This window comes from Macrobrachium nipponense, chromosome 22 (genome assembly GCF_015104395.2).
Source record: "Macrobrachium nipponense isolate FS-2020 chromosome 22, ASM1510439v2, whole genome shotgun sequence".
NCBI classification, from domain to species: Eukaryota; Metazoa; Arthropoda; class Malacostraca; order Decapoda; family Palaemonidae; genus Macrobrachium; species Macrobrachium nipponense.
The window spans coordinates 50,336,570-50,351,569 of record NC_087213.1 but is presented as its reverse complement, the minus strand read 5'-3'; the positions used below and the strand labels follow the sequence as shown (position 1 = coordinate 50,351,569).

The window sequence follows — 15,000 nt, the reverse complement described above, 5'->3', positions numbered from 1 at the left end:
TCTTGTGTGGACGTCGTAAAGGTATCGCCATTTCGTCTTTTACGGCCAAGAGGCACGCTACAGACTACCTTGCTTTATGACGCTCATCTATAAAAAGACTGAAATTGAATCATTATTTTGAATTCATGATCAAGGATCGTTCTCCTCAGACACAAATTTGAATTAAATTTACCATAATCCTTGGCGCGATTATACCATTTTATTCTACGTGCATTTAAATACGGACCCAGAGTTTACTTCGGATCGAGTTGGATAAACTTACGACAAATTTATGGAAACAGCCACAAGGTAATACGTATATATTAATCTCGCTGGCAAAAAGAAGAAACATTAAGATATGCAAATATATTAATAAAAAACGCAGTTTATTAAAAAGCGAGAACTGCCTAGTCACCATCACGACTTAGCACAAGTAGATTAAAAAGGAAGAGAGAGAGAGAGAGAGAGAGAGAGAGAGAGAGAGAGAGAGAGAGAAGAGAGAGAGAGCACAAAAAATATCTAATTGCTGGCTAAGGAGAGATATCGGTTTTCTCCAAACTTTTAATTGGGTTGCGCTTCTCATATATTTTTCTTCCATAATTTAGATGGCAACAAATGGGTTAATTAGCTTCATTGACAATGGTGCAGGTAAACCATTCATTCTAGGTACAGAACCATTTCGAGATACAACAATGCAGTTAAGCCCCAGCTGTTTAATGTCCTGCTGACTTTTAACGGAGAGCGAGGCTTCCAGGGGAGGTGGCTGTGGCATAGAAGGCGTTTCGTGTGGAACCACATTTAATATAGACTCAGCTCAAAACATTGCCTGTAATTAAATCCCAAATTTGAGTGCCAACGGGAAAGGTCATCCAAAAAAGTCAGAAACTCTAATTGTGATTTGAATAATATTGAATGAAAAGGGAACCCTGCCGGAACACGTAGTCTCTTACAAAGAGTATATCTAACCGAATCACCTTACTCATTTTTCTGACAGCAGGGGCCACCTTTCAACAAACGATCATTGCGGTTGGATCTTTTAAAATCGCTATCTGAAACTTCTTGTATTAACAGTACTTCTCTCAATATGACCTTATGCATCAAGGGAAGAAAACGGTTCGTTGTACCCCAGCACATCAAAATATGTCCTTTATACATGGGAATATTTACAATGATAGACTCAATGGCAGTAGTTAGTGACTTGCGAATGCAGTGTATTCTGAATACACGCTGAAAAGTTTTTAAACAAAGTTCATCTACTAGTCATTTCTTTGCAATAAAACATAAGAGAGAGAGAGAGAGAGAGAGAGAGAGAGAGAAGAGAGAGAGGCCCCCAAAACCAAAAATTTTAAAATTTGAGGAAAAAGCGTGAAAGCGCATCCCATTTCCAGCTCGCTGCAACTTGGACTGAGTTACCAAAGAATTACTTCGCTTACCGTGGTGTTATTTTTCTGAATAACAGAGATAACGTTATTTATCGTACAAATTATTGCATTTTCTCTAAATGAGATATGATTTTAGAAATTCAGACGATACCATGGAAAATATTTCAGTTCTAAAGGGATGCAAATGTTCCACGTTGGCTTTGTGCCTAAAAAAAGTGGTAAATAATGCGCGAAAAATGAATTACTGCTGCAGCTATAACCTTTATGACTCCCATTTTCAGATCACTGACGTCGCTTCTAATGAGAAAGACAACCTATCCTCGTAGAGTCTGAATAAAGAAGAGCCTCCGCAAAATAAGATTGTTATTTATCACAATACGTCAAGTTTGAACAGAGAAACAAGAACACCGCCGTTATGACATCTGATTGCGTTAGCTTTGATTAAAAAAAATATGTATACATTTTGATTTAAAAAGAATCTCTCTCTACGCAAGGTTTCACAATAAAAGTTCATAACTAGGCACTGCAATATCAAACAAGTTTACAAATATACGAGTATTCATGATCACGTTCGTCATCCATATATGAGTAAAATCATACGACAATAAAAAAAAAAACTTCATAACGCCTACGAGGCAACAAGCATTGCTTTTGAAATGATTAACTCAACGCTGATTCAATACTCAGTTCGTATTACAAAAAGTTATTACAAATTCATAAGTGTAAACATGAGAAATAAGAAATAATTCAAAATTGTAATTTTCCATTTTCACTACTTAAGGGAATCTTTAAGTTACGATTTTACAAAGTATTGCACTGTGAAATAGAGTGCGCGTCTGTGATTTACTAAGATAATAACAAGATTTTATGATATTCCCAAAGCTATTTTGCTAGGAATAAACACCTTTCATTTAATGTAATATTGTCGTCATACTTAAAGAAAACCCCTATTATGTTCCACTTAATTCCGTCGCAAGGATGGGTAACCTTCTACAATATTGCTATATCATAATAACGTATACATTAGAAAAGTGAATTTTGTACCAGAGGAAATGAATAAAATATAATGCAGTTAACGACAGAACCGAAAATTTTAAAATGCATGACATCTGTGGGGGAAATAAAAAGAGCCCCCTCACTGCGTTTTTCCCATCTTTATAAAGTATTTGAGACCTTAACTTTTTCCTTATTTCATCCACGCCAAGACGTTAGAGCTACTACGTTATCGTGGAGATTTCCCTCAAGTGATATTCCTCCCTTGAAGAGAAGCCCATGAATAAGAACCCTTATGCATTCCCTTCACAAATGCTAAATCAGCTCTCCCTTTACCCCAAAAGTGTACAATTAGAAATCCATTAAAACAACATCCATTTTGTCTGCCATTTAAGGTTTGTGACAAGACGCTATTGTCATTAGAATTTAAAGAGCGGTTCTTTCTTGGCCTCCAGAAGTTTACACAGATTAACATGCGTAACCTGAATAACAATTAGATCTATAAGCAACGAATGACTTTTAACCACGATATCTCACTTTGGAGGCCAAGTCCTACAGGCACTGAAAAGGCTAAACTTGATTCGGCTCTTTAAATTTTCAAATTGTCTCTCTCGTTTAATTCTGTAAGCCCACATCAACGATCTGAAAATATTATACATAAAAACTAACCCTCTTAACTCTCCACGAGTTTCCCCTCAATGGCAATTTCTTACTATTTTCTAGTTGAAATCTTTGGAGTGTAAACTTCAGTGAATGGAACACCGACGAAAACGAGGCTACCCATCCCTAGTGTTTGATCTGGAATTAAATCTTCCATCCACGCACGTCACCGTCAGCAAACACGAACAGGGCTAACACGAAATGTTAGGCCAAGAACCACAGATCATTCCACTTACCCGGCATGATGGAGACCGTCTTCAGCGCCCTCAGCACCCTGAAGGTCCGAAGACCCGCCAGGTTTCCGACAGGGAAATCCCAGTTGCTTAGTTCGATGACTGTAGTGACGTACCCCGAGGCTATCACAACGAAATCCAGCCAGTTCCATGGGTTCCGAAGGTAAGTGTATTTGTTTAAGATGAAGCCTTTCGCCACGGTTTTGACCAACATCTCCGCCGAGTAGATCGCCAGAAACATATACCTGGAAAAGAGAAGAGAGACAATACACATTAAGCAACTGCATAAGTCGCTGATCTACAGAGGAGAAATAATGTTACAAGTTTAACAAAGGGTACAGAGATCTCATGCGATTGAGAATATAACTGTTAATTGGTATTCAAATGTACGTCCCATATTCAATTACTCAAGTATTTCGGTCACGATGGATAAACGACACCTGATAATGAATTGATTGTAAAAGTTTGGGAGTTAATACATATATACACACTATACTACTATGAGATTCAGGGCCTCTGTAACACGGTTTTTTCGCAATAACTTTTTATCTATGCATTTCATAAATATAACGCTTATTCAGAATACATATTATATCAACACATAAATTTTGAGTGTATTCTGCACTACGTAGGTTGAATAAATTTGGTACTTATAATGTAAAAGTGACCTTTTTTGAAGACGGGCCAACTTACTCAGAGAAAAGGTTTCGAACGCACTCGTTACGTAACTTATGACATCATTTCTTCCCTCTTTCTCGATGGATGATTGGCTGTACGTAACGAAGGCTAAACCTCTGGCAACAATGACATACAAATTTAAATACAAGCAAAGCAGTACACCTTTCTGAACTCTGGAACCTCCCCACTGATAATTGTCATAATGAACAAACCAACAAAATATGTTAATAAATACAAAAACACTTCGATTATTAGTCTAAACTCCCAAAAATAAGTTTTCCAAAGAAATTACAGTCTACTTTATAGGTCACAATCAGATTGACAAGATGTAGGGAATAGTTGGTAATTACCAAAAACATAGTAGACAAGATGATTTGATAACTGCTATATCCAATGTCAAGCAATTTTTATTTATTGGCTATCTACCTATTTACTGAAAAAAAATAGCCGGTACCGTATATTGGCTTTAAACCTTCACCAATAATTATCGTCAGAATGGTGACTTCATGAGACTCCACCCACTTTCGCCTCGTTATAATTCCGGATAACACTGAAGGCTACCATGGGCATTGTTGGATTAGAAAATTTAACTTCTGGCTATAAAAACTAATTTCTCGAGTAGTGTAAGAAGTGCTAAATGATCCTCAAGGATCCCAGCAGTTGGTTTTTTAAACGTTTAATTCATGTATATTACTGCTATACTGTTGCGGCACTACTGCTACAGTAGTATTACTACGCTAGCACCCACATCTATGTATCGTTCCGCCATTCATAAAAAGCTTTGGGTTTCAGAGCCGATGGCATTTCTGTCTGGTGATGGGCGGGGCAACATTTAGTCAGAAGGTGTTTGTTTACCTTGCTTACGTAATGAATGTTTTTCGACTCTTGGCTCGTAATCATTGGCCATGGCGTCGGCTAGTTCATTTTTACTCTATAAAAATCAAAAACTATCGGGTTTAGGTTATTGACAATGCTGAAAAAATTTGTGTGTGGTTGTAAAATATACATATGTCAACTTTCAGCTACATCCGATGCTTTGACAAGGAGCAAAGTCCAAAAAACCGTGTTACAGAGACCCTGAATCTCATAGTAGTATACACACACACACACACACACACACACACACACACACACATATATAATATATATATATATATATATATATATATATATATATATATATACATATACATAGAGAGAGAGAGAGAGAGAGAGGAGAGAGAGAGAGAGAGAGAGAGAGGAAAATATGTGTATAAAAAATTTTCAACGTTAATGTATCTCAGAGTAAAAGAATTTTCAAGAACAGTTCAAAAGATGAATTATCAAGAAACTAAAGTAATTCTACATGGAAACAGAGTTAAATCAAGCTTTAGTATTTGCTAAATTCCAAGCCATGTTGTCCTTTACAAGAAATGATAAAAAAATAATAAAACCTGCAATTTAAAATCATAAATGAAATAGAATCGCAGGCATTTTTGAGTATATGATTAGAGGACCGAACCTTTAATTAACCGAGGCATATTCCCATTTTTATATCAAAATGGTGTGAACGCATTCAATTTGCCTTCATGAACTGATTTGCACCTTTGGAAATATTGTTGAGTTAGTCGCCTGTTTCAGGCACATTCTTAATTTTCTTTGGTCATTCTGCAAATCTTTTCCGTGGACGAATATGGAGCGAATTGAATTTTGTCCACATCTTCATATATTCTAAAATGCTCAGATTTCTAAAACCTAGCATCTAATGGCTGAATCGACAAACAAATGGATGAATGAACGCTAGAATGAGTGTGAAATGTAAGAGATCACTGAGTCATGAACTTCTGCAGCTTCCATATGAACATTTTCGTCGATGTGAATGGAGCTCAGGTGCAGCTGCACGTCATTTTTTTTGACGGCTAAGAAATGGAATGATATAAACAAATGGAATTATATATATAAAAAAGAACTATAGCAACTAATTGTCAAAACGAAAACAAGAAAACAAAACATCTTTTTAAAAACGGGTTCAGAGACTGTAATCTACGCCAAGGCGGACCAAATCATAATAAGTCCCTCACTCAGGTTCGATTCTCTCCGAAATGCTAATCAGTTATTGCCAGTGAAGAGGCTCACCACTGGTAAAATTTCTAAAGCAATCCACTATCAATTTTCTGTAAAAGTCTACTGAAAAGACATTTTCTTGGAGGTAATTACAATGAGAAAAGTTACTGTGCAAAACATTCCAAAGTAGTCATATTAAAATTTTTCACTGAATCAGATCATGTTTCATCAAAAAAAAACTATGTAGTGCATAATAATGATCGACAGAGAGGATTATCAGCAACCGAGAAAACTGACAGTTTACTGAAAAGGCTCTTTTCAAACTCCTCTCGTCAACCGAGTTTTCAATTGACAAGAAAATGAGCGCCATAAGAACGAACTCTCCAAAGACATGGTGACACACATCGTGACACTAGTCCTCCTTCAGTAATGGCATCAAAATCACATGAGTGCACCTTGGAATGTCTCTCAGTAAAACTGCAGTATCTGAAATCCTCCACAACTTTACTATAAATAATGAAGATCAATCAACGCCATAAGGCTCGCTCCAAAACCCATGATATCTTATAATCGAATAATGACGTTCCATTTACAAGTAAATTGCGACATTAAAATGCTTATTTTGATGATGCACTCGTCCATGCAAGCTTTGATAGGTAATTAACGAAGTATTCTAAAGTAAAGCAATTGAATGAACATTTCCTTTGATGGGATTCAAATAGCTGACAATAAGGCAGGTCTAGCCAGTTGACGCAAATTATCACTGAAAGCCCGATGTATATCCATGAACTTTCATCGAATTTTTGAAGTATATTGAGAAGAAATTGAATCAAAACAATCAAATAAAGTTTCGGATGAATCGGAAATTTTTCTAATTAAACACATCTCGAGCAATTGCAGTGAAGTGTAAGAATATTCTGCGCATTGGGGTTTGTTCAACATTTCTCGTTTCAAAGAGGCCAAGTTGATTTGAAAAAGAAAAAAAAAAAAAAAAAAAAAAAAAAAAAACTCTGGAAAGTCGCCTCGTCCTATACTTCATGAATGAGCAACAAATACTTACAAAGCACACACATACAAACATACACACCAACACTATCACAACCGTCACACAAACACACGCACACCCATATAAGTTGCTGAAGATGACCCAACGTCGACAGTTTTGCAACGTCGACAGTTCAATTGAAAAGTCTTAATAGAACTTAACGAGGAATTCCTACAACTGCATCAACAGACTCTCTTGCTGAACACTATCACCCCTTATTATCTGCAAAGGAAAATGGATAGATTCTTGATTTTGATCAAGAAATTCCCACTAATGTGTGTGATGTTTTTTGGTATCTATATATTACTGCTCGTTTATTAATATAGTGTGATCTCATACACTGATGGACGACTCTAATAACGATACTAAGTTAAGAATTTCGTTATGAATTTGAATGCTCTACATCTTATACAAAAAATCTATAAGACGATCCTTACTGCTTAAGTTCTCACAAAATATAAAAGGACATTATCTCAAAATATTAGATTGTACACATAAAAAAAGAAATAGCAACGTCAGAAGTCGACCGATTCTAAAAGTAAGCGAGATGCCCTAATACCTGCCGAAAAGTGCTCGGAACAACTAAGTACTGCAGCACACCTAACCGTTACTATATTCTAGGACAAAGTCTCTCGGAAGTAAACGCTTCTTGCAAAGTCATAGATTTGGAAGTCTTTTATCTAATTGAACCTTATACATTTCAATTGATAGTGAAAGCTTCACATGAGAAAAAAGTACTTTAACATATGAATAAACAATAGTCATGATGAACTACCCGCGAAAAAGTCTCTACTCGCGTCTCAAAAAAAAAAAAAAAAAAAAAGATAAAGCATAACTTAAGCGTTAAGAAACCAATATTCTTCTTTGCTAAAAGGAGAAACGAAATCGGAGACGCTTCTAGACGAAGTGAGAAGTACAGAAGCTACTGAATGTCTACGGGACCTCGCAGGGAATGAAAATGTCATTAGCGCTTGCTTGTGAGACTCCGTCAAGGCGTTTCATTTCCCGAGCGTTTGGAAGCAAGCAAACACAACCACATACACATTCAGACAAACATACATACTAACTCCACAGAGCCATTACCCAGCCCCCGTAAATGTTGGGTTTATTCTGGCAGGCAATTTGGTTGATTTTCTCCAGTCAGCACTTCGTGACAGGTCATTTAGCCCTGAGGAAGCATCAAGTGAGTGGCAGCATATCACAACAAATAATCATTCGACAGCATTAAGAGAGAGAGAGAGAGAGAGAGAGAGAGAGAGAGAGAGAGAGAGAGAGAAGGGGTTGGCTGTAATAGGAATTACGCCAGCGGGAAGGAGAGACTTGGGGAGCAGAAGGGGCACCGGAGAAGATGAGCAGTGTGTGACAAAATAAGAGAGAGGAGAAGCCAAAGGGGCTGAGGTTTTCGAGCTTTGGGCACAAGGAACTGAAAATGACAGTTGCACGAAACCTCACGAATAACGCAAATAATCAAGATTCCGATCATGGAATACAAATACATTCCTTTTAACAAGTCAATTCATAACATTCAACAAATAAAACGGTCTAATAAAATCAAAGTGTGAAATATGTGGAAACAATGACAAGCATACATATTCCCCGACGACAGCCCATTCATTCCAGTCTCGAATTTTCGCTCTCCTTCCGATTCAGAAAGGTTTTTAGAAGCCCTTCGGTTGGGTGTCATCATGGTCAACATCAAGTCTGACTGACACCAAAAGGCAACATCACGTTATCTACAAAATGTAGTGGTGTAATTACTGGAATGATCAAAGGAGCATTCTCGTGATCTGGAAACATTTTCACTGGTCAAAGGAGCACACATTAGGCGTCTCAGTCGAAGGGGTCATGCAGAACAAATCCCCTCTCTTGGTCCGGCGTCCCCCGCCCGCTTTTTTTCTCAGGAGATGGTTTTTTTAATTTTGTTATTTTAAAGGTGTGGTTCTTTATTTGTTGCACCTGTTTCACAGCAACCCCAAACCATGCCGCCGTTTATCTTGCAAAACACACACAAACACAAACACACACACATGGAGACCCAATGCGTCTACTGCGCTGACCAGCTGCACGGAAGGCAAACCTTAAATCTCTTAGTATGTGAATAAAGCCTCGTGGTGAATAAGAAAACCCGTCCATATTTTGCCTCCGAGGGTTGTCAGCCCGTTGGTCTCTATTTTGTGAAAGGGGAGGGGGAGGGTGAGGGTGAGGGGTCTGCGGGAGGCAACAGCAGCGGTGGAGGTGGGAGATGCGAAAAAGATGGACTTAAGGGGGAGAAGAGACAGCAGGGAGGATGCCAAAAGATGTGGGATGATCAGAAGGAGAGAAAACAACACGAAAGCTAATGAAAAATGCAACAGGCAACGGAAATAGACGAGAAGAAAGAAAAGAAAAGTCCAATGTAAAGTATAGGGAACGTCTTGGGATAGGGGATAGGGATGGGGGTGGGGGATGTAGGAACGTGGGCGCAGGATACCGGATGGAAGAGTTAGTGGGTGGCGCGATAAGAGAGAGAGAGAGAGAGAGAGAGAGAGAGAGAGAGAGAGAGAGAGTTAGTTGTGCGGGAAGGGTAGCGGGAGAGCAAAAGGGTAAAGGGCATTACTGGCAACCCTCCAGTGGCCCACTTTCATTGAGAGCCAAAAATTTTTGCGTCGGCTTACTGCTTGTTGCCTTCATCCCAACTCCATCATTTTCCAGCATACCCATCTTTTATCTCTGGAAGACCATTCATTCTTGAAGGTGCAGAATCCATATTTGGCATTTCTCCGTTCCCAATACCACCGTTTACTTGATATCAATACTTTGCTTTTGGGATTCAGCATAGCAGTCGTGTAGCAATATGTAGGCTTCGGACATTCAAGTACTCGAAATCCTTATTTCACACAAATTAAGCCGTTATTAATTGCTAAGTAGAATTGAGGAATGTCAGGATTATTCATTCGATGGGTGCAAAAAGAAGTATGAAAAAAAGAATAAGAATCTGGAAATGCACAAGATGACCTCATGACGTTCAGAATGATGAAAAATTCCAAACAATCGATTCCACTCGAAGGAGAGCCTCTCAGTGTTTAAGTAGTTCATGGGCATCTTGAAGTTATAATCCGCTTTCAAAACTCTCGTCCCCTTATTCCAGTCATTTGGTGGACACAAAAATTCTGCTTAAGCTTACTTTCTTCCACATCAAATTCCGTTCCCTTTGCTTGCATCAACACTTGATAAAATCATTCATATTTTTGGGTTCCGTGTATTGTATTCCGATGCTAAGCCTACATTTTCACAAGGGAAGCATGAAGAGGTTATATGCTATCAATGTCTGCCGTTGTATGGCTTTCAGCATATGAATATATGATTATGTATATGTGTGTATGTTTATAACGTATATGATATACCTGCATATATACACGCATACATACACCTCACCCACGCGTACACACACATAATATATATATATATATATATATATATATATATATATATATATATATAATATATATATATATACACTGACAGTGGTTATATGTATATATGACCGGGCGAACACAGCAAGTGGTTGTGTTCCTCATACTTCTGTTTTGCTTTGCTTTATCTTTAGTCTCGAATTTGAAAACAAACCACAAAATGTTTACATAAAATTTTTCTTCGTGGTGAACTACTCAAATGACCCAGTCTCCGGATCACCATATCATATTTTGTGTGATATATCACTGTTAAACATTTATTTCCTTATTCTAAGGGGATGCAATTCACTTCTTCGCACCTAGTTTTCAAGGAACAAATACTTTGGCGGGAACTTCAATCTATTTGGATAATTCGAGAGCATTGGTGCACGAAGCCTCCGCATTTCAAAAACAAACCCAAGCCCAAGTTGCAAGATGGGACAACCTAAAATTCGTTGCTTCAGGTGCAAAAAGCTGAGGACGGAACACCTGATAAATTCAAATTCTGTGGCGGCATTTTCCACACCGATGACCTAACACAATTTATTTTGGAAGTAACAATGTTTTTGAAGCCTGATTAAAAAACTGGACAGGTTTTCTATCAATTTGAAAAGTTGGGAACCGCAATAAGCTTAACAAAGCACCTCAGATTCTGTGGGAAGACTGGCAACTCCCCAAAAGCGCATCTCTGGTCGAAAGGCACTTGATTTTGTCAAAACTCCAATATTTAACATACACTGATATGAGCTGCTGAATTTTGAATAGAATCTGCACACCATGTCAGTGTGTATCTATTGTCTACTACTTCTTATTTGATCCCCTTGTATACACTACATGTCTTTGTGTGTGTGTGTGTGTGTGTGTGTGTGTGCGCAAGAGAGAGAGAGAGAGAGAGAGAGAGAGAGAGAGAGAGAGAGAGAAACTTGCAGGTAGAACACTCTTGGATAATCTGGTCGGAGTAGTGTCAACAAACACTTGATGGGCGAAAAGGCTGCTGGGCTGAAGACATACACCACTAACGGGGATGGATCTGACTCCTTTGCCTGTGATTACCTTACTTTGGCTAAAAGGACGGAAGCAGGGATATTGGATAAGTCGTAAAAGGGGAACTGAGAAAGATTGCTAACCGGGAGAGAGGAGACGTTGGAAAACGAGACGTTTGGGATGCGCCTGATTCACCAGACGAGAGAACTGCAAATGAATGGTAGCTCTGGAAGTTGCGGGGACACCCACACACATGCACTCGAAAAACTGACCAGAGAAAGCCACACGAAGAAAACGTTGTATTTAGAGTTCAGAACCTATGAGCGACTGCCAACGGCGTCTGTTAACGCTCTTTGAAGCAAGTACCTGGTGCAAATGCAGCATTGTTAAGTTCTTAATCCAATCTAATGGAAGTACGAGTCAAGATATAACTTACTTTTAATATTTCAATAAAACTGTGCCCTTATCAAGATCCTTTTAACATCCGTCGTAAATCATTACGGCCTTTACTATATTTGATAAAGCAGAGCTCTCAAAAGGCCTCCATTAACAATATTTCAGTCAGGCATGACCTCAAAAGACCTTTTCGAAGTGTAAAATGACAAGGACTTGAGGAAAACTGTAAAGCTTCGATAACGTTATCTATTCAATAATTACATAGAAAACTGACCAATACTATGCTAATCATATCTTTACCTCTTGACTGAAAAGTTTCGATCGAATGCCATTAAACTATTAAAGGGGAGCTGAATCATGCAGCTTTTTGATGGATAAAATGTCTAGGAAACTTCTGGAGGCACCAAACCATTTTAATACCATGAGAAAATAAAAATGGTTCAAGAAAACATGAAGACAAAAGACTTGATTTACACTTTAAGAAAAAGTTTGAAATGATTTCCGTGAAAGCCACTGAAGTTTTGAGAGAGAGAGAGAGAGAGAGAGAGAGAGAGAGAGAGAGAGAGAGAGAGAGAGACGTATGACAATGGTATTAAAACAAGAAGAAAGTGGAGTTTACTACGTCACAGGAACAGAATGAAATTGATTATGTCAGAGAATGAAACGTGTTTAACAGCTTGCCAAGGAAAAGGGGCTAAGGCCCAATAAAAAGTTATTAGATTGTCTAGTAGCTCGGATTGGTTAAATGTCCAAACAAAAAAACAAAGAAATAAAACCTGCATAAACATTCACTACTTATTTTAATGAATTTCTGAAAGAAGCCGAAGAGCGTCTTGAATATCGAATTGAATTACAACAATACGGTTGGAAGTATAATCATTGTTCCTAAAGGCAACTGTCAAAAGGCTAAAGATTAAATAATTATCTCATGGTGGAAAAGGATGAGACAGAAATCAGCATTTTCAACCTATGATCATTACTTAACAGGAAACGGAACTTTGAAGGTATTAAGGAAAGTAACAAGAAATAGAGACAAAAGTTCAAAGCTAAAAGTAAATTGGGGCTTTTTCTTGTCGTTACAAAATAAGACGGTTAAATGCCTCCACGGGCCAGTGCGGTATCTCACACCAAATTACCATCTACACAAATCGTTTGGTAAACGTCATTAGAGGTAAAATTGATTAAAAAAATATTTTCTAAAGAAATGTTATGCAGGTAGTTGAAGTGGTTCCTTGATAAATACGAGAGGCTCTTGACATATTACCATGACTTTATTATAAAAACGACTTGAACAGCAAACATAATGATTGATAAAGTCGAATATTTACGAAATGTGTAAGGCAAGAAACTATTTAAGAAATAGGAATGAAACAAAATAAACGAAGACCTTAATTCCCACCTAAATACTCTTTGGGACATCTCAGTTTCAGGATTTAAAACAAGGAACGGGTGAAACATCGACTTTTGACATCAAGGAAAACGTTTCGTTTTCAGAAAAGGAATTTTGGAATGTTCGCTGGAGAATCAACGGGTGCAATTTGAAGAGAGAGAGAGAGAGAGAGAGAGAGAGAGAGAGAGAGAGAGAGAGAGAGAGAGAGAGAGAGAGAATTACAGGACCCAAGAACGAGGTGTTGGTGGCAAACAGATTTCCTTCCAAAAGAAAAAGCAAAGGGTTCTCCAAATACAAAAGTGTCCCGGGTAGGAACAGGTCATAGGAAGCGAGAGAGAGAGAGAGAGAGAGAGAGAGAGAGAGAGAGAGAGAGAGAGAGAGAGAGAGAGAGAAGTTCTGGGAACTGGACGGCAGAAAAGAGGAGTAGATCAAGGGCGTCGAAAAGAAGCCAACTTTCAATAAATGAACTAAATGAGATGGTTCCTGGGAAAACCATAAGGTAAACGCTCTCCATAGCAAACCTAAAAGAAGCAACAAACCACACTGTAAACTGATACAGACATTAAAAGTAATCACATTAAACAAGACTGACATCAACAATAGTGCTGATCACAAGACAGAAGTTGCCAAGAATAAACCTGATGGATGGAAACTGCACTCCATAAAAGGGTCCTTGCCAGTGCACTGCTACTGTTCCACGCTATTGATTCGGGGAATTAAAAAAGGTGTTACTGGCACATTTCAGTAGTGACTGCGACCCCCAGCACGTGTGAGGGGGAAGGGGGAAGGGGGAAGGGGGAAGGGGGAAGGGAAAAGATTGGCTGGGCGAGTTCGGCCTCGTCGTAGTGACCAGGTGAACCAGGACACCTGGTGTTGGCACCTTTATTGATCAAGAGACTTGATTCACAAGCATTAGCTGGCGTGATGCCCAGGGATCGCCACATGAAATAAATATTCATGACTGACCTACTACTACTACTACTACTACTACTACTACTACTACTACTACTACTACTACATTGTTGTTGCTACTCTTCCCACTATAACTACTACCTACTCGGTATTCACCATCCATAACTCTACGTTGTTCTTTATCCTTCTTTTCTGTGTCATCACAAAATAGGATGAATGTGGTCAAGCATTTCAAACACAATTGCAATAAAAACAAAGAACGAACAAATAGCAAAGAGAGAGAGAGAGAGAGAGAGAGAGAGAGAGAGAGAGAGAGAGAGAGAGAGAGAGAGAGAGGCAATAGTTATTTAAGAGAGTATATAAAAGGTAAATATTCGGGTCATCTGATAAGTTATATAATTACAAAATGCAGCAAAATTGAAGTATCGAATTATATTTTTAGACTTATCTGAAAGTTCGCATTTCAATAACTCTCTTTCTATAGGTTCATGTCACTCGGTCACAATATTTCCTTACTGATGTCACTCGAATTTTCGTAACTAATGATCTGTTAACAAAAATAATGAATAAAAATAACTTTAGTATGTAAATGAGACTCCAGAAATATACCTGTTGGTTACAATGAGAATTTCTCTAAAAATTGAGATTTTTAACAAAGCTGCAAACACAGCATTTTGTCTAAGAATAACCTCTGCCAAGAATGCATCTTGCAGTTCAAAAGCTGTTGCAACAGAAAGCCGTTGCGGAAAGAATAACAAAGGTACCATGTCTAGCAGCCTGAAAAGGAAGAGCTGTAAGAATAGCCGGTGTTTTCAAAAGAGATATTGACTCAGAGCCAGAACTGTTGCCATTATGCAGCGACCTCCTTGCCTAA

The 15,000-nt window shown here is 38.2% G+C and overlaps 1 protein-coding gene across 1 annotated transcript in view; it reads right to left on the bottom strand.

Moving 5' to 3' along the window:
• LOC135198628 (sodium channel protein 60E-like) overlaps nucleotides 1–15,000 on the bottom strand; it is a 534,137-nt gene that overhangs the window by 339,396 nt on the left and 179,741 nt on the right. Inside the window, exon 5 of the mRNA XM_064226388.1 lies at nucleotides 3,251–3,492. Within this exon, the coding sequence (XP_064082458.1) occupies nucleotides 3,251–3,492 (242 nt within the window). The remainder of the gene's footprint in view (nucleotides 1–3,250; nucleotides 3,493–15,000) is intronic.